Source organism: Misgurnus anguillicaudatus, chromosome 5 (genome assembly GCF_027580225.2).
Source record: "Misgurnus anguillicaudatus chromosome 5, ASM2758022v2, whole genome shotgun sequence".
NCBI classification, from domain to species: Eukaryota; Metazoa; Chordata; class Actinopteri; order Cypriniformes; family Cobitidae; genus Misgurnus; species Misgurnus anguillicaudatus.
In genome coordinates this window covers 33,277,703-33,305,113 of record NC_073341.2, presented here as the reverse complement: position 1 = coordinate 33,305,113, position 27,411 = coordinate 33,277,703, and the positions used below count along the sequence as shown (strand labels likewise).

Here is a 27,411-nt window from a genome sequence, read left to right as displayed (position 1 = left end):
TATTTAAGGCATTAATGGACACACCTCAAAAGCTTTGATCCAACCTCCACCTATTTTATGTAGGGCTGCTTCACTTTTAAATCTTATACACTTCTACAGTTTTATTCACTTAATTCATGCATTTCGACTTGTACATAAAAAAATTGAGAAAGAAATCTAAATTTGTGTGTCATGTCATGATGGCATGATAAACAACCACAACCCAATCCTTTATTACAGTATTACTGTTATGAAAAAGTGACAAGCAGCCATCCAGAATGACAAACTGTAAATTTATCTATTATTAAAAGATGAAAAGTAAAACAAATAAAGCTGTTAAAAGACTTTAGAGTAATGATTAGTCAACTAAATTAGAATACATATTCATTAATGTCAATTCATTATTCAGCAGGGAATTATACACATGAATAGTTTCAAACTTTGTTTACCAGTGGCTCTGTTACTACTTTTGGTTGAAAGAATTTCTTTAAATAGAGTTTACACTTCTTCCAAATGTCCATGTTTCTTCCAAATCCATGGAATTTTGATCATTTCTTTTCCATGAAGCCATCTTGGCTTAAATGTTTAACAAAATTGCAGGCCTTTTATGTCTCCTTAATCAATCTTCCCTTGGATGAACTGTATAATCTTCCAAGAGTGTATTTTTATTTCTTGTGGTTGCCGAACTGTACGGCCATGTGGTCACTGACACAGCGAAAAGCAGCAGGCTGCACCTCCCAGTATCTGATTGGGTTGTCAAAGAGACTGATGCCATTGTAGAATACCCTCTTTACTCCAAAACCTGTAGGGCAGAAGTCATTCACCCCGACCTCAGTGATGTTGTTTGAATGGAGGTAGACAACCTGCAAAGAAATCATGGTTAAACTAGAAATGAACTGGAATTAGTGATAGTACAGGAAAAACAAAGACCAGGATACATACAGACACACATATCCATGAATCACGAATGCACATATCAAACTCTACCTTCCAACTTCTGAGCCTTTACTTGTAAATATCTTACATGAAAATCTTACACACAACCTGTAGATACTTCATATGAGGCAGTCCGCTGGGCACTCCAGGCAGACGGTTGTTGTCGAGATGCAATTCTCTCAGGCCGGTTAAATAGGACAAAGCACCAGGCTCGATGTGGCGGATCTCGTTACTGCCAAGGCCCAACCTAAACGTGTGCAGTGTGAACAGAGAACAGTTTTCAAAGCAAAAATAGGATGCTTTGTAAGTGATGACTTGATTTTAGCCACTAGAGGACACCAAAAGAAAACTTTATGCCATACTCTGCACATTTTCTGAGATTTAAATTATAGTAACATTTTAATTTTATGTAGACACAATTCACATACATGATAATACACTAAGCAATAATAATGGTTTACCTCTGCAGTTGAGTGTACTGGCTGAGATCCACCAGCTCAATGGCCTGAATCTGGTTATTGTCCAAATGAAGCTCATGAAGACTGCTAGGAAGGTCTGATAAGTGAAACACATTCAATAAAGAACAGAAATAAATGCATTGTGTTTGGAAAAAAATGGGATACATTCATGCATCATGTAGCACAAGAACTGATGTAATGTAGCCACAACAACAACAAAAATCAAATACATTCTTAAAAACAAATATTTATTTGCTTGTTTATCACTCTCATTACCTTTGGGAATACCAGTAAGTTTGGCTTCGGAAATGCGCAGGTAGTTCAGTTTCACTCCCATAAATGCTTTCGGTTCGAAACCACTGTTTCGGAGAGGATTGCGACCCATTTCTGCAATATCAACCAGTATTTGTCAATGGTTGTGTCCGAAATAGCCCCCATGTACTTATTCACTAGCTCTCTGTAGTCCACATAAATAAGAGAAAGAAAACAAGTGGATGGCTGTGTCTGAAATCGCATACTATTTTGAGTAGGTACTTATTTGAATCAGTAAATACTAAACAAGCTCCTAAATATGTTTTATATAAATTTGTGTAGAATATGAAATCCAAACATTGTCCTTGTCATGTGGCTACCAAGCGTGTCATTTGCATCGCCTCATTTCTGTTCAAAAATCCTCTAACATGGCCTCATGGGATAGAAAAATGTCTGTTGAATACACACCTCAGAGTTTAGCAGGAAATAGTATGTCATCCGGATACTTTTTGCCTATTCTTTTATGAGTACTGTGGATTTAGACATACTTTTTTCATAACACTGTTTCTCGCCTATATGTAGTAGGAAAGTATGCAGGTTCGAACGCAGTCATTGAATTCGGACACTAAGCTGTGCTGGTGGCTATTTTGGACACAGCGTCTTTTATCAAAGTAGTTTTTCAAAAAAAAAACAGTTATACACGATTATAACCACTTGGGGGCCACAATACACTGTCAAAAAATTGACAATAAACTGGTTCATGGCTGTCACCGGGCAGTACCCTTAAAAAAGCACTAATTTGTACAATTTAGGTACAGATATACTGTATACATTTGCTACCACCAATATGTGCTATGAACTCTTTATGTACAATAGTGTACTTTTTCAAAGGGTACCGACACTGTAACAGCATTTTTCCTCACTATATAATATTATCAATAAAGATCATGAATCAGACATCATTAGCACAGCTCATACATGCAAACATGCACACACTAGTTTACCAATGACATGCATGTTGTGGAGGCCCGAGAAGCTCAATGCCGGCACCCTGTTGATGCGGTTGTCATGGATACGCAGCTCAACCAGAGATGAAGGCAGGTTTTTGGGAATGGAGGTTAGAAGGTTGTGCGAGATGTATAATTTCTGCAAACGCTTCAAATGAAGGAATGCCCTCGAGTCAATTCTGGATATCTGGTTATTTCTTAATACCAGGGCCTGTGGGAACAGAAACATTAGTATTTATGACAATTAATATGTTTTACAGTCGTAATTCAGATTAAACAACTATGATAAGACACTAGTTATATGTTACTAGATCTAGATTGTTTGGAAAATCCTTGTTTATCCTTGAACAATTGCCATTTCAGATCACATACACGAATATATTTCTTAAAAGGAGTTCACCCAAAAAATGTTTACCCACTCTCATTTAGTTACAAACCTGAAATAATGTCTTTGTTCTAGTGATGCACCGATGTATCGGCCGCCGATATTTATCGGCCGATTTTTGATGAATTTGAAACCATCGGCATATCGGCAATAGCACGAGAAAGGCCGATACCGATTGTTTATTAAATAACTGCATAAAGAAATCCATTATATGTAAAAAATGAGTTGATGTTGTTAATAAAATAAATGCTGAATAGCAAAAACCACCTTTGAAGGTTGTCATGCTGTCTTATTATATTTGTTTTAGCTTAATTTGTGCCTCTCTTATTATGTTGGTCAGTTGAATGTTAATTAGATCCAATCCATGTTCAGTAAAAATAATTTGATGCAGAAATAAACTAGCCAACTGTATAGTATTGTATACAAGTGTTTAATACCGGTATCGGCCAGAAGTTGTCTGTTTAAATCGGAATCGGGCCAAAAAATCCTATCGGTGCATCCCTACTTTGTTCTAATAGACACAAAGGAAGATTTTTTAAGAAATGTTTGTAACTAAACTGAACTTACATAGTATTATTTTTTCTACGGAAGTCAGTGGGACCTAAATGTTTGGTTACAAACATTTCTCAAAATATGTTTGGGTGAACTATCCCTTTAAATGGCAAAATACGTCACAATACAAGCTTTCCAGATCATGGAAATGTATTTATGATGCAAATGATACAATAAATGTAATGTAGGCCTTACATAAAGGTTGGTCAAGCCCTTAAAGTCTCCCTCTCTAATCTCTATGATCTTGTTGCTCTGCAGGTCCAGCAACAGCGTGTCCGAAGGAATACCATGAGGAACGTAACGCAAACCTGTAGGGCGACAATGCACAAACAAACAAAAGTAAATAAATTGCTGGAAATGAGGTCTTGTGGAAAATCAAGATTTTGGATCAAAGTCTGTTTAGGGTTGAACACTGTGGTTATTTACTTCACAAGGGTGGGTGACACTAATTTAAGGGTGTGCACGATTTCCAAGGTTGCAGAATAGACGTAAACAGACAGGCGACATGCATTCAAACTTGACAATTTACTTTCTTCATACATATTCCTGATGTTATATTATTTTTAAGAAAATTTTTTCTTTGTAACAATTAACCAAAATGTTAAACTAGGGATATATCGGATGGCCTATAATCGGTATTGGCAGATGAAAGCATTTTTACAATAATAAGTCAGACCAATGATAATCATCACACTTTAGTTGAAATAGTTGTTTGTTATCAGAAAATAAGATCACTGTCTATTTAAGAAGCACTTTTTGGTTCACTCAAGCTCACTTGTAAAGTTTTTTAGCGGGCTATAATTTCGGAAATGTCTGGTAATTCTCTAGCCGCTGGGGCTCCATGTGTTTGGTGCGCTCTGTTGTTGTGTGTTAGCATTCCCACTCCGAACTATATAATTAAGATGGAGCCGGATGACCAGGGCTCCACGTAGCACATTACAACGTGGAGAGCGAGAAATGAGAGCGAATAGCTGTATTTTATGATACAACGAATCATGAAACAGTGATAGAAAAGAGACAGCTGTGCTTGGGTGGTACCTGGCATCCATTCGGATTTAAAATCATCATTCCTGGTGAAACCGACATCATAGTTTATGGCACGTTTGCTGTACCGAGTCAAATAACCAAAATGTCTGTCTTCTCAGGTGACTGACCACACACACACCACATGTCCTGTCTGATGTGGATGGGTGGCTGGTATCCTTCTCAAGCTAAATTTGACCCTGATCTCATTCTTGCCTTTGAAGTTAAAACCTAGCAATTCTTTTAAGTTGCCTCTTTACAGCTTAAACTTGAAACAGATTTGTTTATATTGCACTTGCGCAATTGTGAATAAAAGTTTTTGTGGTAAATGATGATAGGCAGATCTTTGATATATGTGTGGTGTCACATGCTGGTAATTACAGGATATGACAGAGAACATAAGTAGGACAAACTATAACTCATCTTCATTCGTAGACTATACATTTATAGCTACACACACATCATCTGAAGCCCACCTAAATCTGAGCACTGGACCACTCTGAGGTTGCACCGACATCCGAACGGACACGTGACCTGATCGGGTTCATACGGATCCACAGCTGAGCCTTCTTCCTGGTCTTTCATCATCATCATCAGCTCTTCTACGTCAATGTCCTTGCCAAAGTCCCAGAAACCTTTTTGCTCGAATGGTAGGGCGGAGGAGCTCGATGGCAGGTGGCCAGTGCAGAGAAACAGGAAAGCCACACAAAATGACAACATGGCTGCTAATACCAGTTTTTAATCTGTGGAACAGACAGAAAGACATTTAGCGTGAATATAAGTAGAAGAGAAAATACGGTAGTACAAGCATAATTGCTCGCCGTGCTTTTTTGTAAAAACCATAAATGCTACTTTGCATCCAGGAGCTGATTCTGGTATGATCCATCATACGGTGGTCTCATTAAGCTGTGAATATACGGCCGCCTCACTGACAGTGGCAATAAACAAATCTGCTCCGCACATCTACAATGGGAAAAAATCTAATTGCTAAAACCGAAAACTAAATCTCAAGAGAATGTGAAAATAGTTTGGGTCCGATTCACCAATGTGTGCAAGTGTGTATTTTTATAACCTGTCTTCAAGCTATATTTATAGCTACAGCGTGTTTTTCTTCTCCGAACTGGTGGAGTGTATTTTGTCCAGTTGAATTACAGCTGAAAACACCATGATGAGATGTCAACATGACAAATGAATCTATTCATTATGCATTTAAATGATTCATGTATAACACAATGTACACTGAAAAAAATAATACGCTGGGTTTACTAAAAAAATTTATATATAGTGCATAATTTTTGAACCCACTTTTTTAAGTTAGTTTTACATGGAATTTTAAGCAGTTTAAGCAATTGCAATTTTTAAAGTAAGTTTTACATGGAATTTTAAGCAATTGCAATTTTTAAAGTAAGTTTTACATGGAATTTTAAGCAGTTTAAGTAATTGCAATTTTTAAAGTAAGTTTTACATGGAATTTTAAGCAGTTTAAGCAATTGCAATTGTTAAAGTAAGTTTTACATGGAATTTTAAGCAGTTTAACAATTGCAATTTTTAAAGTAAGTTTTACTTGGAATTTTAAGCAGTTTAAGCAATTGCAATTTTTAAAGTAAGTTTTACATGGAATTTTAAGCAGTTTAAGCAATTGTAATTTTTAAAGTAAGTTTTAATTTTAAGCAGTTTAAGCAATTGCAATTTTTAAAGTAAGTTTACATGAAATTTTAAGCAGTTTAAGCAATTGCAATTTCTTACAGTAAGTTTTACATGGAATTTAAAGCAGTTTAAGCTTAAAAAATGTAAGCAATTGCTTAAAATTCCATATGAAACTTTCTAAAAAAGATGCAAAAATTATGCACTAGGCTATATTTTTTAGGAAATCGAGCTAATTATTTTTAATTAACAACTTGTTATAATGTGACCATGTCAAAATCCAAATCTCATAATCTAATGATGAGATTCGGAGCATCAAAGTTTAATTTCCCATTGATTCAATTTTTTTTACATGACCTTATTCAGTCAATATTAAAGATATTAAGTTTACATTTATACTGAATGTTCTTTACACTATTTTATGTAAAAAAAAAAAAGACATTTAACTTACAACCACCATAAAACTAACTATCAATGTGGAATTTGATGATATTTTTTTTAAGCTGTATATGCACATGTTTCCTAAAGAGATTACTGAAACTTTTGGAGACAGAAAAATTAAAAGAGGATCTTTTACACATTTACAAAGTAAGTCCATAAATTACAATTTGTTGTCCATTTAATCTTCCGTCTGTCTCAGTGAAGCAATTATAAATTGAGTTCATATTCTTAAAAGATATTTTTTTATTATATTATTATATTCTCTGATCATCCATGATTTGCTTCAGCTTCTTTTTGGTGCCACGTGTTGTCCGTGTGGTTTTAAACTGCATCCAAGTCTCCTCTCTCGCTTTAAATTCACTCCCACACCCTTCGCCACAGAATGGCAGAGGAACCTCATTGCTGGCAAGTTTAATAGATTGTTTTTGGAGAGCCACCCTTATGCATGCCCTGAAATAAGGGCACCGAACGTACCAAACTCAGATCCAATCTAAAAAAAATTCTATAATATTATGTAATAAACTGACTGACTTAGTCTAAAAAACACAAAAATTATGATATTGCATATCTTGATTTTAAACACAAAAGTAAATGTTTGTCATTTAAATCCCTTGTCTATATCTAAGTCTAAAACTTACTAAAGTTAGTCTATGAGGTTGCTACATGAGTCTCTCTTAAAAATAGAAATATAAACAGATGTTTAATGTTTAATGAATAGTTAGTGTAAGTATGTCTCAGCTGCCTTCTGCAAAGATGCCCATTATTTAATGACGTCAAACAATTATAAGGGCTAAATTACATTATAGAGACATGGGGTTAGTTTCTTCTCTCCTCTCTATTAAAGACTAAATTACTGGATGTTGTCAAGATTAGAGACTTGATGTGGATGCATAAGTGACGCACATGAACATTTCTCAAATATAGCAGCCATTTGGGGCAATTTCTTTCAAATGAGCCATGCACTTTTCAAAGAATAATTTAGTCACGACAAAAACAGGTGAAAAATGTTTTGTGTGCAACAGATGAATTTCCATAATAGCAGATGTTAAGTTACCATGGAAATTAAGTTACCATGGAAATGCATCAGGTGCAAAACTGAACAGAAAGTCTGTGAATGCAGATAATGGCATTAAAGCATCTTACCTGTGAGATGTGTTTTCGGATGTGACTCTGATTTTGTTTTCACAATGTCTGATAGCAAACAGGTTCTATGGTCTGATCATTGTTTTGGATGGTTGTCTTTCAGTTCCTCGGTTTCACAGCACTGAACAGCACCTGCAACTCAAAATAAGACAGCTTGCAAAAAGAGGACAAAAATGTGGATTTGGGACATTCCCACTCAAGCTGTCTTTCCCTCCCACTGTTTTTTTTTTTGGTGACGAGAGACAGAGAGAAGAAAGAAGAGAGAGAGAGAGACCAAGTATTAAACAGGGTAAACGTGTGGCACGTGTGGAAGCCAATGTTTCCACCAAAAACCATAGTAACTATAAAGTATATATTACTAAACCTTAATCCGACATCTGTTATACGTGATTCATTTAAAGAAAATAAAGTTTTAATCTATCTTCAATGACATAGTACTGTTACTGTTCAATAATAGTTGTTTTTGACAATTATATGTCAGGATATGATGGAAGTCCTCCCATAAACAATTTTAATCCAACAATAGCATTTTACATTTTTGCATTTGGCAGACGTTTTTATACAAAGTAGTGACTTGCAGTGCATTGGTATACATTTGTATTTAGTATCAAGTCAAAATAACACCAAATGGAAAAGTTCATCAAGTCTTGTTTGAAATTTAGCTGGATAGTCAGGCAGACAGACAGGTTAAAAAAAACTTGACAAGTGCCATTATGCCATGGGAGAATAGCTTGACATACATGCTATGTTTACTTAGATGTGGCTTTACTGTATGACACGTTAAAAGCCAAAGTGAATACATCTTCCGCCACAGACGTCCAGGTTGTCCATGATACGCTCTTTTAATACAAGGAAGTTTTTCTTCATGGTTTGAGACACGGTCCACGCCCTGGAAAGAAGAACGGTTACAGAAATATATACATCAACAGAGAATCAATCCAGAAGCAGCCCAAAGAAAATAATCTGGTTCACTGGCCTGCTATGGAGTAGAAAAAGAGGCACTTGTGGCAGTAAGTTACCACTTTAAGAGAAGAGTTCCTCTGGACAGAAATAGAGCGACCAGAAAGCGGTACTGCCCATTCTGTTATAATACAACATCATCCAACTCAGCACTGGGTATAGCTGCTCTGTGCAATCTGCTTCTGGTTCATTTTAATTTCACCATCAGATCGTCTGTTGCAGATCTAGAACAATACAATTTGGGCAATCTCTCTTATACAAGACTGAAAGTCTCTATCCAAAGTCTATGAGAAAACACATACAGGAAAACATGCATGTAGATTGAAATCTACAAAACAGACTTAAATTTAGTAAGTGTGTCATTTCACCAAGGATGCTGTAGTCCCGTCTACACATCTTTGTGACATTTATGAAATGTTGCAGATTTAGGAATGAGATTCATTCAACTTTGGCAAAATTTTACTTAAGGGGTGTTCATAAGACTGACATGACACCGTTATAATCATGACATGACATGTGCTATAAACATGAAGGAGATTTTATGCATGTTTATGACAAATGTCATTAAGTGTCATTTGTTTAATTATGTCATTTTTAATGCAAAGATGACATTGTTTGAGATGTCTTTGTTATGACAACTTGATATAAACTAATACATCAGAACTTATCATGAAAACTTGACATTGGAAGATTGACCACTGACCACTTTTTACAAGTGATACAAATTGAATTTGTCATTGAAATGTCATTCAGTGTTAATACTCTGTCAAATAGTATTTTAACAACGTCATGAATATTTTTCTTGACCTCAACTATAGTGGTACAAATATAATTTGTCATTGAAATGTCATTAAGTGTTATTATTCTGTTAAATAGTTTTATAAAAGCATCATAAATATTTTTCTTGACCTCAACTACAGTGGTACAAATATAATTTGTCATTAAAATGTCATTAAGTGTTAATACTCTGTCAAATAGTATTTTAACAACGTCATGAATATTTTTCTTGACCTCAACTATAGTAGTACAAATATAATTTGTCATTGAAATGTCATTAAGTGTTAATAATCTGTCAAATAGTTTTATAACAGCGTCATAAATATTTTTCTTGACCTAAATTACAGTGGTACAAATATAATTTGTCATTTAAATGTCATTAAGTGTTAATACTCTGTCAAATAGTTTTATAAAAGCATCATGAATATTTTTCAGTTCATAATGTTTTTTTAAGTTTCCTCTATGTGTTTAACAAATAAAATCAATCATTCAATAATAATAATAATAATAATAATAATAATAATAATTAACAATAATTAGTAATAATTATTATTATTACTTATAATATTATATAATATTATTATTAATAATAATAATGATAATGATACTAATAATAATAATAATTAAAATTTATAAAATTGTATTTTATTGCATTTGGAGACTGATTCACCTAAAATAAAATGAAAACAGTACAATAATGGGTTAAGCCATGCAGCTTTGGGTCCATATCACTTGATATCAGTTATTTAAATTATTTAATTAAGTGTTTAGTTCGTTTTTTCTTCTATGTCAGAACCCTCTGTGTGAGGAAGAACAAGTTCTGTTAGTTGTCAATTTTTTATGTATTGTGCACATACATAAAATTAAGTATAATCTTTTGATGTGTTTGTTGCATTTTGTTGAGGTATTTAAAATTATTTGACATAGTATTAACACTTAATGACATTTAAATGACAGTTTAATTTAATGTTAACTCATAAAGCTAGGTAGTTTTTAAGTTAATCATTATTTTACTTTGTCATGTTTATGACAGATTTATAACAAGTTATGATGAATTGGTTTGTGTCAAGTTTCCATAACAAAGACATTTTAAACAATGTCATATTTGCATTAAAAATGACATAATTGAACAAATGACAAAGTTGTCATAACGTCTTCATGTTTATGACACGCGTCATGTTATGATTATGAAGGTGTCATGTCAGTCTTATGAACACCCCTTCAAGTAAAGTGTTACCAACTACACATGTAATATTTTTTATTTGTTTTTGATTACCTTATTCCTTGTTTGAATGTGTGTATAAATACCCAGTAAGCAATAGCCGTCATTACACCGTCTAGGTTAACTATATAGTCTAACAGACTTCTAGCCATAATAAACTTAAAGGTTCACTGTGAAACTTTTAGAAGGATTTCTTGACAGAAATGCAATATAATATACATAACTACATTATCAGCGGTGTATAAAGACCTTACATATAAACTTAAAATAAGCCATTTTATTTACATACGCTATGGGTCCCCTTACATGGAAGTCGCCATTTTGCGCTGCCATGTTTCTACAGTAGCCCTAAATGGACAAATTGTTTTACAGAGCACTTTTTGTCACTATGCTATTTCAGGTGATGGCGTATTTGCCCTGTGACAGCTACCATAGCTTCTCTGTGCGTTTCAAAATGGAGGGGTGAGCTATGGATTGAGCCGCTGTTTGCAATTCGCCATCCTACCACTAGATGCCGGTAAATATCTACCAAGTGGACCTTTAAATGTGGTTATATGATATTTTTGCCAAAATAACTTGAGAGATGTATGATATTCCAACATGTAAGTAAAGTCAAGGGTGATTACAAGGTGTTTGGTTTCATTTATTTTTAGGTTATGTTTAGACGTCTGATAAATTTTTACTGACAGACCAAATTTTGTCTTGTTTTAGTAGCTACACTGCAAAAAATGATTTTCAAGAAAAAATGTTCTTAGTATTTTTGTCTTGTTTTTAGTACAAATATCTAAAAAAATTCTTAAATTAAGATGCTTTTTCTTTATGAGCAAAACGACCCAAGAAAATAAGCAAAAAAATCTTGAACGTTTGTCTTTAACACAAAATTCAAGAAAAATTCAAGAAAAATTTGCTTACCCCATTGGCAGATTTTTTTGCTTGTTTTATGCACAAAATCACTTAAATTTGATATTTTTGGTCTAAAAACTAGACTTATTTTCTTGGGTCGTTTTGCTCATCAAGAAAAAGCATCTTAATTTAAGAATTTTTAGATATTTTTTACTGAAAACAAGACAAAAAAACAAAGAAAATCAGTTTTTGCAGTGTACTAGATGTCTTTTAAATGCAAAATTGCTTGCAGGATCAATTCCAATACGATTCCCAATATATATTTAAACAAAGGGAGTACAGAAACAAACAAACATTTAGGATCCAAATGAATATAGTCAATCCCTAACTTTATTTTATTTTAGCTTGTGACAGAAAGGATACAACAGCACAGGCAACACACAGTATTAAAAAAACTGAAAAGTCAAATATAAAAAACAAAACTTGCTACATTGTGCAACACACTAAAATATATTCTGAATATGAGAGCCGTGCAAAGCTTTGTACCTACAGTGACAACAGTGTTACATTAACAACAATATTTAATGCATTGCCTAGCTGAATCAAAATTGAATCACACTGATATAAAAAATACTGGATATACTAAAAAGAAATCTTTATGTACTGTAAGTTGAATTTCAAATAGACAGTTAAGACAAACATGACAGATTTAAAAATTGACACACAACAGCATGCTGATTCCTGTATTAAAAAAAAGATGGACACATAGCACCATGTCTATAATATATGTGCAAAAACAATGATAAAGGAACACAGCAGATGCGAATAAATCAAACAATTAATGTCTGCAGTAGTTTATAAATACAGCAATGCATAAAATCACAGCTGTGTGCATGTGTGACCCCCATGGAAAAAACTAAAACAGTTTACAGAAGAGAAGTCGTCTTATGAGCTGCACCTAAATCTTCACATCATCATGTTAAAGGTCTGATTTATGACTACAAGAATAAGGCCAAATCTTATCCCAGCTTTTGCTGTGAGATTTCCTATAAACATGAAGCTGACGCTCTGGTAGGAATTTATTCTTGGATCTCCTCGTATCTCTGAGGCCGGAGAATGACACTGTTGTAGGTCTTGATGCAAGAAAAGGCCATTGGTGGAATGAGGCGGCGCTCGATCAGGTTGTGCTCCAGGTGGACGGACAACAGAGGGGAATCATCACGGGCCGAAGTGTCACACAGTGAGTTCATAGTGATGTAGCTGTAAAGAAAATATAAGGTCAAAAACAACGACCCACTTGTAAGCTGCAGGAACACGTTTTTCTAAATTTTTAGTACACAAAAGCTAATGACACAAACCTGATGTAATTGTGGTTAAGTCTGAGATGTTGCAGTGCCTTTAACTGTAGGATGCCTCGTGGAATGGATCTGAGCTGATTGTGGTCCAACAGAAGTTCACTCAGTGAGTTGTACAGACCCAGGAAAGACACCTCATTTATCCCATCTTCACGTAGGCGGTTATAAGACAAGTGCAGGGAATCCAGGCCGAGCCGCAGGTGGCCAAACACGTAACCAGGGATGCGCTCGATCTGGTTGTGATGCAGGCTGAGTTGCCGCAGGCCAGCAGGAAGGAAAGAGGGCACGTGAACCAGCTTATTGTGGGAAAGGTCCAAATACTCCAGTTTTCTGAGGGGAAACATATGCCAAAACATTTCAAAAGGTTGACTAAAATATTAAGATATGCTTTTAACAAATAAAATAAATAAATACTATTGGGCCCATTGGTTTAAATAACCAACATTTTAAAATATTATTAAAAATATTATTAAAAATATTTAGGATTATTTAAATAAATGTGGCAAAACATTTCAAGAGGCTAAATTAAATATTAAAATATGCTAACTTGTAAAATAAATACTATTGGCCACATTTATTTAAATAACCAAAATATTAAAATATTATTAAAAATATTATTAAAAATATTTAGGATTATTTAAATAAATGTGGCTAAACATTTCAAGAGGCTAAATTAAATATTAAAATATGCTAACTTGTAAAATAAATACTATTGGCCACATTTATTTAAATAACCAAAATATTAAAATATTATTAAAAATATTATTAAAAATATTTAGGATTATTTAAATAAATGTGGTAAAACATTTCAAGAGGCTAAATTAAATATTAAAATATGCTAACTTGTAAAATAAATACTATTGGCCACATTTATTTAAATAACCAAAATATTAAAATATTATTAAAAATATTATTAAAAATTATTTAATATTATTTAAATAAATCAGGCAAAACATTTCAAGAGGCTAAATTAAATGAATAAATATGCTAACTTGTAAAATAAATACTATTGGCCACATTTATTTAGAAAAAACTAAATATTAAAATATTATTTAAAATATTATTAAAATTGATTTAGTTGTATTTAAAGAAATGTGGCAAAACATTTTAAAAGGCTGAATTAAATATTAAAATATGCTAACTTGTAAAATAAATACTATTGGCCACATTTATTTAAATAACCAAAATATTAAAATATTATTAAAAATATTATTAAAAATATTTAGGATTATTTAAATAAATGTGGCAAAACATTTCAAGAGGCTAAATTAAATATTAAAATATGCTAACTTGTAAAATAAATACTATTGGCCACATTTATTTAAATAACCAAAATATTAAAATATTCTTAAAAATATTTAGGATTATTTAAATAAATGTGTCAAAACATTTCAAAGGCTAAATTAAATATTAAAATATGCTAACTTGTAAAATAGATACTATTGGCCACATTTATTTAAATAACCAAAATATTAAAATATTATTAAAAATATTATTAAAAATTATTTAATATTATTTAAATAAATCAGGCAAAACATTTCAAGAGGCTAAATTAAATGAATAAATATGCTAACTTGTAAAATAAATACTATTGGCCACATTTATTTAAAAAAAAAAACATATTAAAATATTATTTAAAATATTATTAAAATGTATTTAGTTTTATTTAAAGAAATGTGGCAAAACATTTTAAAAGGCTGAATTAAATATTAAAATATGCTAACTTATAAAATAAATACTATTGGCCAAATTTATTTAAATAACCAAAATATTAAAATATTGTTTAAAATATTATTAAAAATAATATTATTTAAATAAATGTGGAAAAACATTTCAAGAGGCTAAATTAAATAAAATATGCTAACTTGTAAAATAAATACTATTGGCCACATTTATTTAAATAAACAAAATATTAAATTATTATTTAAAATATTATTAAAAATTATTTAATATTACTTAAATAAATCAGGCAAAACATTTCAAAATTAAATATTAAAATATGCTAACTTAATAAAAAGAATACTATTGGTCACATTTAGATAAATAAATTATTTAAATGTTTGAATTTAAAATACAGGCATTGTGGTTTCATTTAAAAATGACATTTTACAAGACTTTTTTTAAGTCCAATAAATCTTTGGTGTCCCCAGAGTACGTATGTGAAGTTTTAGCTCAAAATATAGATAATTTATTAAAACACGTTAAAGCTGCCACTTTGTAGGTGTGAGCAAAAATGTGTTGGTTTTTGTGTATCCTTTTAAAGGGGACATCTGACTTTTTCCATGTTTAGCCCTATATTTGGGTCCCCAGTGCTTCAATCAAGCTAAATGTGAAAAAGATCAACCCAGTAACTTTGTATTGGTAAACCATTCTCTGCAACAATGCAAAATTGGTCATTGAAATTTGGCTCCCCTGTGATGTCAGAAGGAGATAATACTGCCTCTTAATCTGCACTATCCAACCATAGTACTGCCATTTAGTGGAGAGATCAGCTCATTTGCATTTAAAAGGACACACCCAAAATGGCCCTTTTTTGCTCACACCTACACAGGTACAATTTTAACATGCTATAATAAATAATCTATGGGGTATTTTGAGCTGGAACTTCACATACGTACTCTGGGGACATCAAAGATTTATTTACATCTTTAAAAAAGTTTTGTGAAATTTCCCCTTTAAATGCAAATGAGCTGATCTCTGCACTAAATGGCAGTGCTGTGGTTGGATAGTGCAGATTAAGAGGCTGTATTATCTCCTTCTGACATCACAGGGGAGCCAAATTTCAATGACCAATTTTGCATTGTTGCAGAGAATGGTTTACCAATACAAAGTTACTGGGTTGATCTTTTTCACATTTAGCTTGATTGAAGCACTGGGGATTATCCAATAGTTTGTTACAGTTATTGTCCACAAGGTGGCGCCATAGAGGCCAAAACTCTAATTAAAAGGTGTTTTACATAAACAAAAATGTACTTAAAGTCAAATATTCACATGCATATTATTTATTATCATTCTTGCAGGCCAGCAATAAACTCTGCACTCACAGTAAATGTATCCATGCCTTGGGATCAATGCGGTCCTCACGGATTTTGTTATGGCTGAGATCCAGGACCCTCAGGTTTGTGGTTTTGTTAAGGAGCCCTGAATGTACCACCTCTATCTTGTTGTCAGACAGGTGGAGCTCCTGAACAAGTTTTAAAAAGAAAGTTCACAGTCAACAACATTACCAGGTACTTTATTGAAACTTAAATAGCATATTGCATTCCAGTTTTGTTTATATATTTTTTCATAAGACATTAAAACATTTTAAAAATTAAAGGCGGAGTGCACAATGTTTGAAAGCCAATGTTGATATTTGAAATCACCTAAACAAACACGCCCTTACCCCAATAGAATCTGGACCTTCTTTTAACACACATACGCAACCCCGGCAAGGATGTCGGTTAGTAGACACGCTCCTTACTGCTGATTGGCTATAAGTGTGTTTTGGTAGTCGGCCCGTCTCCTTTTTCAAAGCGTTTTTCAAACATTGTGCAATCTGCCTTTAAGAGTTGCATGTAAATCATTCTGTGCACATTATTTCTGAATAGTACTATTATTTAATTAATAAATCAATAAATAAGCCGAGAAGCTGACGTCACCATAATTGCAAAGACGGAGCATCTAGACTAAAGTGTACAGAAATATGTCAAAATGTAAATGTAAATCAATTTTGGTTTCAAGTTGACTTTTAATGCATGTTCACTTTTATGTCAATTCAACACTGCAAAAAATAATTTTCAAGAAAAAAATTAAAATATCTAAAAATTCTTAAATTAAGGTGCTTTTTCTTGATGAGCAAAATGACCCAGGAAAATAAGTCTGGTTTTCTGACCAAAAGTATCAAATTTAAGTGACTTTGTGCATAAAACAAGCAAAAAAAATCTGCCAATGGGGTAAGCTAATTTTTCTTGAATTTAGTGTTTAAGAAACAAGATTTTTTGCTTACCCCACTGGCAAATTTTTTTGCTTGTTTTATGCACAAAATCACTTAAACTTGATATTTTTGGTCTAAAAACTTGTTTTCTTGGGTCATTTTGCTCATCAAGAAAAAGCAAATGTAAGAATTTTTAGATATTTTAAAGTACTAAGAATTTTTTTTCTTGAAAATCGTTTTTTGCAGTGAATGCATGTTTTGGACCATTTACATAGTGCATGGATGGTAACTAATTCTTTATTGTTATAATTTTGATACAAAGCTTGACTGACCTGTACTGAAACAGGAAGACCGGATGGAATAGCCCTAAACTTATTGTCATCCAGTCGGAGATAAATAAGCTTTCTCAGTGGCCTGAAGGTCAGAGGAGAGACATTTCCATCATGAAAATAATTATCCTCTAACTCCAGTGTCAACAGCTGGGAAAGACCTGAAATCAGAATCAGATATTTGATCACAAGATAACAGAATTAACTCATATTTGGCAAACACCTGTTAACATTTCAATATCAATAGACTGTGTCAGGTTAAAAAGTCCCTGTGGTTGTGTGTTTACCTTTAAAACTGTGGGGAGTGAGACCACTGAGTTTATTATCATTCATCTTGAGCTCCACCAGAGAGGTGGGGAGAGCCGGCACTTTAGTGAAGTTGTTCCCATCCAGGTTCAACCTTCTAAGCTTCGTCAAGTTCTGCAACAGGCCGAGAAGATACTCACAACACTGTCAAAGCCACTGAAACAAATATCTCAATGCTTGCGGTAATTCACTGAAGCCAAGCATCACAGTTACACAACTTTCAAAGTTCACCAATCATGCTACACAGCACAGGTAGCCTAACAAAAGAGATATGCACACATGTGAAAAACACACGCTGCTGCTCACAGTCATATAGTAGTCAGCTGTAAAATCTATACTTGGCGCCCAGGATGTATAGCACACTGGTGCAAAAAAAAGCATTTGTGTTTCTATTCAGGACACATATATATCAACTTAAAATACTCATATTTACTGCAGCACCCTGGTGTGAATTGTCTCGATGATGTCAGACCTGAGATCTTGTGAAAACACGTCAGCTACTTGCTAAATGTCAGCACAAGGTTTGATAACTCACCATGGTGAGTCCAACTTTTACACATCCTATTTTTTATCAAAGGTGCTAATGTCTTTTTTCTCCCTATTATTCATCTCCACCCACACATCACCTCAGGATGACCATTTTGAGGTTTACCCTTATAAAAATTAACCATGCTTTTTGTGGTAAAAGTGTAGTAACCATGTTTTTTTTGGTGTATTGATTACTATTAGCAAAACCATGGTTATTTTGTGGTAACTACTACCCTGAAAATTAACCATGGTTTTACTACAGTTAAAACCAAAAACTCATGGTTACTGTAGTAAAACCATGGTTAATTATCAGGGTAGTAGCTCCTGTCATGGCTACATTAACCTCTTGTGTGCAATTTTTCCCACATGCAATTTAACCTGACGGCTGGATTCGTCCCTTTTTGTCCCAACGCTGGGTTAAAAAGTGTTTTGCTTTTATAAACTGATTTGTTCAGTACTGGAGCCAAATATCACGCCTGTTGTTATATAAAAAGAATATAACGACATTTTACAGTAAGACTAGCAAAACTGACTCCACCTTACCCGAAATACATTAAGTCCCAAAGACAAGTCATCCAGTTTGTTCTTGCTGAGATCGAGCCACTCTAGATTGGGAAGACCTGCTAGAGCATGTGTTGGGATCTTGCTGATTTTGTTATCTAAAAAACACAAGTGAATTGTGAATTTTCACCTCTTCAGGATCATGAAAGCTCTGTTCACTGCACTTACATTTCAGACTTGTGTGCAATTAAAACAAAAACTTCCAGTATTTGATTATGTTGAAGTAACTGTACGTTCACACTGCCGCAGACTTGAGCTTCCAAAGTTACCGGAAGTCATTTATTTACAATAGAAGCTGGCTTCTCTCAGCTGCAAGGAGCATCAAATCCATCTGCGTTGCGTTTCAAGCGACCAGAGTGCCTATCAGAAAGTTGAAAGAAGCTTAACTTTATGGTTATGAGCTGTGACGGGGTCCAGCGGCAAGCAGCGGCAAAAACGCCAGCAACCAATCGGAATATAGCCTAGACATTCTTCGCTGCACTTTAAAACATTTGCTGTAATTATGCAGCTGGTTGACAGTAACTTATTGTAGAAGATAAAGACTGAAAATCTTTCATGTTCATTTAACTTTGAACAAACTGTTGCCAGTAAATAACATAAATGTAAAATCTACAGAAAGTTGCTGGCAGCTAGTTGCCAATAATACCCAGTAATACTGTAATTTCTACAGAAATTTTTTACAGTGTGGCTGATTCCGAAGAAACATACGATGTAACTTTTCGTTCCAACCAAAACATTAGTTCAGATAAAACAGACTTCAGAGAGTCAGAAGCGTCAACAAGCTTCCCAGTACTTTTTTACAAGCGTCCTTGATCGTGCGGCCTGGGCTTCTTTGGAAGCTTAAGTCTGCAACTAACCCGCCTGCAACTCGTACCGCAAAAAAATATATTGTACCCGACTCGCTTCCTGGCCCGCATTTTTTAAAAGTAGTAAATGCTCATCGTAGCGTCATTAGGCCATAGACGTAGCAACTATAGGGTGTTCTTTATGTTATTGTAAACTATATCAATTACAAAGGTTTAACTGGCACCTTTATTTCAAACGACCCGACCGACCGCTGCCTGAAAATCATTAAAAATGTTTTTGGATGACGCGGAACCATGGGTAACCGCAGGCGCCCGCTCATTTTGGATCAACCCGCACATGGTAGCCATCACAGGACAAACATGTCATCGTTTGAGGCCCTGTCCTAAATGGCACAATCCTGACTTGTGGACTTCATCAGAGTCCACACTTTGATGACATTATGTAGTGTAGACCTTAGTGACCCTTGACGCGAGTCCACAAGGCACAAGTCGTATTTTGGGACAGGCTCGAGCAACACGCCGGAAATAGGAAGAAAAGTGGTGCGAACTCTTCCCATTGTCTAGCCGTTTCTCAATGTCAAGGATACTTCCTTGGCAGGACTAGTCCTTACAAGTCACTTCCTTTAGAGTCTAGGCGAGGCTCCTCTTAAGCATTCGGAGATCACGTTAAATGGAACAGGCTAGCAAGTGGACGTCATTGCGTCATTGCGTAATTGAAAGGTGTGCTTTAGGTGCTGCGCGCATAGAATTGTGGGTGATTTCAGCGCGTGAAGAGCGCGAAGGATTTTAAGCTCTGGCGCCTACTCTGTGACGTTGCCTGCTTAAACATCCGTTTGTCTCAGTTTACATGCAACCGTGCAACCGAAGATTTTCAAGATCTCCACTCTGGCCGGAGTTTTTAGAAACAATCGGTTTCAGAGGCGAGTTCTCCATTTGCGTGTAAACGAGGGGCACAAACGAAAGTAAACACATTGAGAAACGCCTTTTGACTGCTCTTTTGCAAGGACTTCTGGGCTGTAAAGTGTGTGGAGCCTGCTACAGTGCGGGCTTCGCCAAAGACCGCATCAAAGGTGCAAAGGGGCACTGATGAGCACACTTCGGATGGGACACCCTACGGATTTGTAGACTAAGCGAGCACACGCAATGAAGTGTGCCATTTGGGACAGGACAACATAGTAACAAAACACACTCATAGATCAGTTTGTCTGTTAAGGGCTACTGTAGAAACATGATGGCGCAAAATGGCAACTTCCATGTCAGGGGACCCACGGTGTGTGTGTAGATAAAAACGACTCATGCGAAGTTAAGAAAAACAATACAGTTCATTTTGTAAGGTCTTTATACACCACTGATTGCATTTCTGTCAAGAGATCCTCCTAAAAGTCCCATATTGCACTAGTCAGTAACATAACACACCCGCTCTTTAACTATTTATGATTATTGTTTAACAATATTGTTTTTAGCACTGAAAGTTCATAAAACACACAACCAATAATCACGAGGTGCGCAAGAACCAATGAGATTCAAATGTATCACCGTGTTGTCATATTTGATCCAGGGATACATGATTTTTTTGATCACTAAATACACTCAAAAAACTTATTGTTTCACTGCTTTTGTGATACTTTAATGATGGATTTGTGTGCTTTTGGAGCCATGTTGGCCCTCGAATAAGAGTATTTAAATATAAAATAATTTTTTATAGTTTGTGTTCAACTGAAGAAAGTCATTTACATCCGTGATGGCATGAGGGTGTAAACTATTTTTAAAACGGCCATTGCTCGGAGCTCACCTGCTAGAAAGAGACCCTTGACCCCTGGATCTCTGATGATGGGCATTTGGGTGATGCCAGTGTTTCCACAAGCAATGAGAGACTCTGATAGCAGGCAGCCAGCAGGAAGTGAATCCATATGAACAGGGGTACGTGAAACTGGACGGCCAATACCTCGGCCCACCGGTTGACCTCTGGGGGCTGGCAGTGGCCTTCCAGTGGGAAGGATGACAGATCTTTTAGTAGGAAGAGCAAATGGCTGTTGAACTTCGGGTATGGCTGGTTTGTATGCAGGTGGCATCACTCGTCTTTCAATGACTGCGGGACGAACAGCAGATCTGAACACTGGAATGTGGCTGCTATCATCATCATCACCATCGCTGTCCTCCTCTAGATAGTCGTCATCGTCGTGGTCGTCGTAATCAAAATAGCTATGTCTCATAAACTTTTGTGCTCTGGATGTTATAGGGGTCTTCGGTGGTTTTCTAGGGTCCAGGCTCACCACCACCTCTTGGATTTTTTTCAAAGGAGACTCCTTCTTGGGGACATTTGGGGATGGCTGAATAGACAACATAAATGTTTAGAAATATTTTTGAAGGTAACATAACACAAACATATTAATTAATATATTTATAAATAATTATATTATTATTTTACGTTCATCTACACTATACATTTGCTCCACATACTTCTTTCACTGGGGTGGCCAGCAACTTGTTGTTCTTCGGCTTCACCTCCACAACCTTTTTCCCCACAGGTGGTTTTTCCTTTCCCGTCTGTTTGTGTTGGCTCTTTTTCGGACCGTTTTTCTCCACAGACATGGGGTTGGGCTTGTTGGCCACAAATTTTTGGGTGGGTGAAGCTAGACATGATGTTGCAAACAGAATATCAGTGCCCAATAGGCATCCTACTCGCTTATGGCATCATTCCTAGTACTGCATTGCACCAGACCAACAGCCAAGTTTTTTCTACATAATTTCTAGTTTACACCGACACAGGGATGCCCACTGTCCTCTTCAGCTTTACTACAACTCACTAATACACACTTGAATATAAAGGTGCTATAAAGAGTGTGTATAATGTAAAACTCTGAATGTGCGTGTAATGAATGACCTTGCATAAATGAAATATGAATGAAAACAGAACTATGAATGGTGGATGAGAGAGAGAAAATCCAGACATTTTTGGCAATGTTAAGATTTTTCACAATGGCAATAAAGCTATTTGGATGAGCGAGAGAGGGAATGAGAGAGCTATAAGTCTCTCACCTTTGGTTTGGCAAGGAATAGTTCGGCAGTTCACCGTTCCATCTTTACACTGGCACATACTGCACGGCTCTGGAGACCAGAGAGACCCATCAAACAGAGAGATCCCATTCACCAAGCACTGACTGTTGGGTCCTGGCATATATAAATACAGTATTCAGCATTCACCAGAAGGCATTTGGACATGCAACTCTACCTTACTTTCAGGTCACACAGGTGTCCTGGCAGTTTACCACAGGGGTGGTAGATGTTTCAACAACTACGATTTGACCACCAGTACATATCCAAATCTGTTTTGTCTTAAAGAGGTAGTTCACCCAAAAATGAAAAATCTTCATCATTTAATGACCATCATGCTGTAAGAGTTTCTTTATTTTGATAAATGATGGTAAGCACAGTTGACAGACAGTACCTATTGACTTTCTTATAGGATAAAGAAATATACTATAGAAGTCAATGGGTACTGTTAACTGCATGCTTACCAAAAAAAAAAAAAGAAATTCTGTCATGATCCTGCCAGTCTGTCATAGTTATTCATGGTTATTCATTGTCATGTGGCAGGATCGTGGCGGGACCCATGTTTTGTGTGACAGCACATGGCCTTTGGTTTGGTTAGACTACGTTTACACGTGGGCGGCTATTTTCATAAACAGACATTTCAACCTCTCCGGTTTCAAAAATAATATTGTGCACAATGTTAATTTACACGCACCCGTCCATATATGCCGTCAAGAAAAGCTCAAGCCCACGTAAGCCAATGACTCGGACTAGTTCTTTGTGTTGGAGGGAGGAGTTGTTGCAGTAGATGTTTGATGACGTCATAGTACCGCGAGAGCGATTCAAAATTAGACCTCTACGTGTGATTTCTCAACTCGGTCTCGCGGTACGTTGATATCATCCGTCTGTTGGTTTTTGCAGCGCCGCATGAAGTTGAACGCGCGTAAAATTGCTGCCCTCCGAGCACTCGTCTCTGCTCCTCGACATAATGGAGCAGCTGTATTTGCAAATACAAACACACGAAACTAGTTTGCACGAACATAAATGTGATCTTGGAAGCATTCAGAGCAGTCACATGTTAACATAGGTCACACTTGTGATGTAGCTGCGAGCTCTGGCGCATACTCTGTGACGTTGCCTGCTTAACTTTTTCACCGCCATTAACGAGATATCTCATCAATTAAGAGAAAACGCTTCCCTGCCAATGACGAGATTTTCCGTCTTTCCGCAATACCGCTATTATCCACCAGGTGGCGCACTTCCGCAACTTTTTAAACCCGGAAGTATTGCCCTATGGCAAGCGGCTGCATGTCCGTGTCTGTTTTAAAGATCGCTCAGAATGGGATCTCTATGAAAAGTCTGTCACAAAAATGGAATTATCTCTGCTTTTTGCTCAAAATGTGGTGTTTTTGCAGAAACCTACCCATATTCAAAAGCTGATTACAAAAGAACTACTAAAGGTAGGATGAAACGTTTTTTTTTTTTTTTTCGTTTGAAAGCAGAGTCTGTTCTTTCATTTGGTATATTGTATGTTAATATATTTAAAGAAGAACATTTTCTGGAAGGCATTAAACTTTGGTGAAAATCATGAAAAACGCTGGCGCTGGCTGGCAACTTTTTTTAAAAACGCTGGCGGTGAAAGAGTTAAACATCCGTTTGTCTCAGTTTACATGCAACCGTGCAACCGAAGATTTTTAAGATCTCCACTCTGGCCGGAGTTTTTAGAAACAATCGGTTGCAGAGGCGAGTTCTGCGTTTGCGTGTAAACGAGGGGCACAAAAGAAGGTAAATCTCTGAGTTTTTAAGAATAACCATGTACGTGTAAACAGGGCCTTAGTGTGCTGCCGTGGCTGTTTCTCAATATCAAGGAAGGATCCTCTAAAGCCAGAATTTCGAGGATGCTACGTCATCAACATCCATCGTAGGACTGTTCCAAAGTCGATGATCCTCGGAATTGCAACCAAGGACTGAGTCCTTCATTCGAAAAATATCCAATATACAGAAAAAGAATGCATATGTGTATCCTTCGCGCTCTCAAATCACCCACAATCCTATGCGCGCAGCGCCGAAAGCACACATTTTTACTGATGTAATGACGCAATGACGTCCACTTGCTAGCCTGTTCCACTAACGTGTTCTCCAAATTCTAAAGAGGAACCTTGTCTAGCCTCTGCAGGAAGTGACTTGGGCCGTTTCCCAATGTCAAGGATACTTCCTTGGCAGGACTAGTTCTTACAAGTCACTTCTTTCAGAGGCTAGACGAGGCTCCTCTTAAGCATTCGAAGAACGCGTAAATGGAACAGGCTAGCAAGTGCACTTCATTGCCTCAATGAAAGGTGTGCTTTCAGCGCTGCACGCATAGGATTGTGGGTGATTTCAGCGTGCAAAGTGCGCAAGGATACACATATGCATCTTTTCCTGTATATGGGATATTTCTCGATGAAGGACTCAGTCCTTGGCTGAAATTCCGAGGATCCTCGACATTGGAACACTCCTTCGACAGACTTTGATGACGTAGCATCCTCGAAATTCTGGCTTCCGAGGATCCTTCCTTGACATTGAGAAACAACTTTGGAAAGACCAGTCCTGCCAAGGAAGTATCCTTAACATTGGGAAACAGCCCGTGTCTTGTCTCTGACCCAGTCCCCTTGTCTCCTCGTTAATTATTCATTATTGGTTTACCCCCCGCACCTGACCTTCCTTGTTATCTTGTTTAGTTTTCATATTTAAGGCCCCAGTGTGTCTTGTCCTGTGCTGAATCGTCAAGTCAAGTCAAGTCATAGTGTGTGCTTGTCTTGACCATTTTAGTTATCTGTTAATGTTTTGTCTTTTTCCCCCATGTGGGCTTTTCTTTTGTTACAGTTTTTTGACGCTAGGACACATTTCTCAATACTTAGGTCACTTTTGCAAAACTCTTCACACAGTGAGCACAACAGATGTCTCTGTGGGTTAAAATGAGGATCAATTATCATTGTTTTGGCACAAAATGCATTCAATAACTACATCTCTCAAATTTTATGATTTTTTTCTCACTCAGACACAACGACTGCCAAAACTCTTTATACATACCAATTTGCACATGCTTACGGTTTTCAAAACTGTTAAACTTATGTTCAAAACAATAACATAATACAAAACTAATTAAGACAGCAATTTGCTGCATTTCTACAGTAATATTTTAAATCTTAAAATTACATGCTATAAAAACAATTGGCCAAATGGAGAAGACCGAGTAGATTAGCATTACTATTCTATCTGTATCAGTGGATTGTGTGTATACAAATTGTTGTATTTTGAAATTACAAAAAATTAAAAATAAACTACATAAAATATTGACGAATTCTGCATCACGTCTGATTCATTGCAGTAACTGTATGCATGGATGTACCAAAGCATTTGCAACTTCTTCAGAGAAATGAGAAACTACTTTTTTAATGTGCACAGGGGACACAATGATGTGAAGATTAAACGGGAGGTTTTCAGAATTTCTGATTTGAGAAATGTATCAAGCGACTGAGAAAAACTGTAAACAATCAAAATTATTATGCAAAGTTCCCTTTAAATTCTCATTTGCATAAATTGAAACACTGTCAGAAGCGCTCACCTGGAAGAAAGGTGTTGTCATACTCAGGTGCATCTGCCACAACAGATAAAAATCGCCTGGAGCTCCTGTGTCTCTCTCCTCTCCTTTTTTCTCGCTTCGCCTCAGTTACTAAAAGTGCTACAAACAAGCACAGACACAAAGCTAAAAATCTGTGCATTGTTAGTCTTTGCTGAGCTGTTTCAGGTATGACAATCTGAGTGATTCTGAGGGCTGCACCAGCTGAAAGGCCAATTATATTCTGCCACTGGAAATCATGTTGGACCCATCCCTCCCTCCCAGAAAAACAGAGAAATGCAAAGGTGAGGGCAGTAAGTGTGAAGGAAGGAATGGAAGGGAAGCAGAGGAGGTGAGAGGGAAAAAAGAAACGAAAACATTTTCAACAAAGTGCCTCTTTCATTCCCATGCGAAGACCCACCAACCGCCTCTCCGCTACCTCTCAACAGACGGCCACCGGTCCCCAGAGCCAAAAAACTATTAGTGAACTCACAAGGGGGGAGAATGTTGTCTCTGACAAGAATTATTGCTATGTCGTAAATGTGTACATTCCCAAATATGTGTTGATGAATAAAACATATAAAATACTTTAAAAGACTTATTTTTATATGTGCTTTATTGCTAGGCAAAGCTGATGGAGGAGCTGAGAAAATATCGGTGTAGTTGAGTCACAGCGAGTCTGTTGATATGAAAGGTAGCCTTGTTTGACCATGGGCCAACGGACACCAAGCTGTTGAGAAATTCTTTACATCGCAATGATTTTTGCAACTTTGCTTGACCATTTCTGTCTCTGTGTGCGCCTGTCTTGTATTCAAGCATGACCTGTTACTATGACAACCACTTTATTTTACAATATTACATTCGTATGAAATAAATGTGCCATATAAGAATCAGTATTGGCTAATTTGGATTTTTTCACATTTTTCCTGTTTTTTACATGCTGTCATCCTATATAATGTAAAAAGCATTCTGTGAAAAATAACCTTGATATCTTTAATACTTAAGGGTCATGTTAAGGTCATGTCAAAGATTAAAGTCAATCTTTAATGCTCCTACTCTCATAATTAGATTATGAGACTTTAACCTGGATTTCACAGACAGGGTCATATACAATGACCTAAAGGATTATTAGGAACACCATACTAATACTGTGTTTGACCTCCTTTTGCCTTGAGAACTGCTTTAATTCTACATGGCATTGATTCAACAAGGTGCTGAAAGCATTCTTTAGAAATGTTGGCTCATATTGATAGGATAGCATCTTGCAGTTGATAGAGATTTGTGGGATGCACATCCAGGGCACGAAGCTCCCGTTCCACCACATCCCAAAGATCCTCTATTGGGTTGAGATCTGGTG

At 35.8% G+C, this 27,411-nt stretch overlaps 2 protein-coding genes across 3 annotated transcripts; both read right to left on the bottom strand.

Annotated features, from left to right (window-relative positions):
* Positions 1 to 161: 161 nt before the first annotated feature.
* bgna (biglycan a) lies at positions 162 to 8,701 on the bottom strand. 2 transcript variants are annotated; one of them, XM_055169205.2, is made up of 9 exons: positions 8,561 to 8,701; positions 7,821 to 7,952; positions 5,069 to 5,335; positions 3,765 to 3,877; positions 2,630 to 2,843; positions 1,650 to 1,760; positions 1,377 to 1,470; positions 1,024 to 1,162; positions 162 to 842 (listed from the first exon to the last, which is right to left on the bottom strand). In XM_055169205.2, exons 3-9 carry the CDS (start codon positions 5,310 to 5,312, stop codon positions 645 to 647), a joined length of 1,113 nt encoding a protein of 370 aa, XP_055025180.2. In that variant the 5' UTR covers positions 5,313 to 5,335; positions 7,821 to 7,952; positions 8,561 to 8,701; the 3' UTR covers positions 162 to 644. The 2 variants fall into 2 exon arrangements, with proteins under 2 accessions (XP_055025180.2, XP_055025179.2); XM_055169204.2 differs by lacking the exon at positions 8,561 to 8,701 and having other exon boundaries at positions 7,821 to 8,022.
* Positions 8,702 to 12,012: 3,311 nt separating this feature from the next.
* LOC129414384 (extracellular matrix protein 2) lies at positions 12,013 to 26,304 on the bottom strand. The gene is made up of 10 exons (XM_055168421.2): positions 26,061 to 26,304; positions 22,463 to 22,594; positions 21,884 to 22,056; positions 21,216 to 21,753; positions 18,600 to 18,715; positions 17,510 to 17,642; positions 17,226 to 17,383; positions 16,022 to 16,161; positions 12,981 to 13,307; positions 12,013 to 12,882 (listed from the first exon to the last, which is right to left on the bottom strand). Exons 1-10 carry the CDS (start codon positions 26,215 to 26,217, stop codon positions 12,702 to 12,704), a joined length of 2,055 nt encoding a protein of 684 aa, XP_055024396.2. The 5' UTR covers positions 26,218 to 26,304; the 3' UTR covers positions 12,013 to 12,701.
* Between the last annotated feature and the right edge of the window lie 1,107 nt (positions 26,305 to 27,411).

Excerpts from the sequence above, each read along its gene's own strand:
- bgna (XM_055169205.2), bottom strand. The coding sequence starts at position 5,312 with ATGTTGTCATTTTGTGTGGCTTTCCTGTTTCTCTGCACTGGCCACCTG. Across the intron at positions 1,761-2,629 it reads CCACAACATGCATGTCATTG|AAATGGGTCGCAATCCTCTC; the intron begins GTAAACTAGTGT and ends TTGATATTGCAG. Across the intron at positions 1,471-1,649 it reads ACTTACTGGTATTCCCAAAG|ACCTTCCTAGCAGTCTTCAT; the intron begins GTAATGAGAGTG and ends TTCACTTATCAG.
- LOC129414384 (XM_055168421.2), bottom strand. The coding sequence starts at position 26,217 with ATGCACAGATTTTTAGCTTTGTGTCTGTGCTTGTTTGTAGCACTTTTA. Across the intron at positions 18,716-21,215 it reads CAAGGGTCTCTTTCTAGCAG|ATAACAAAATCAGCAAGATC; the intron begins GTGAGCTCCGAG and ends TGTGTTTTTTAG. Across the intron at positions 17,384-17,509 it reads CACTCCCCACAGTTTTAAAG|GTCTTTCCCAGCTGTTGACA; the intron begins GTAAACACACAA and ends TTCTGATTTCAG.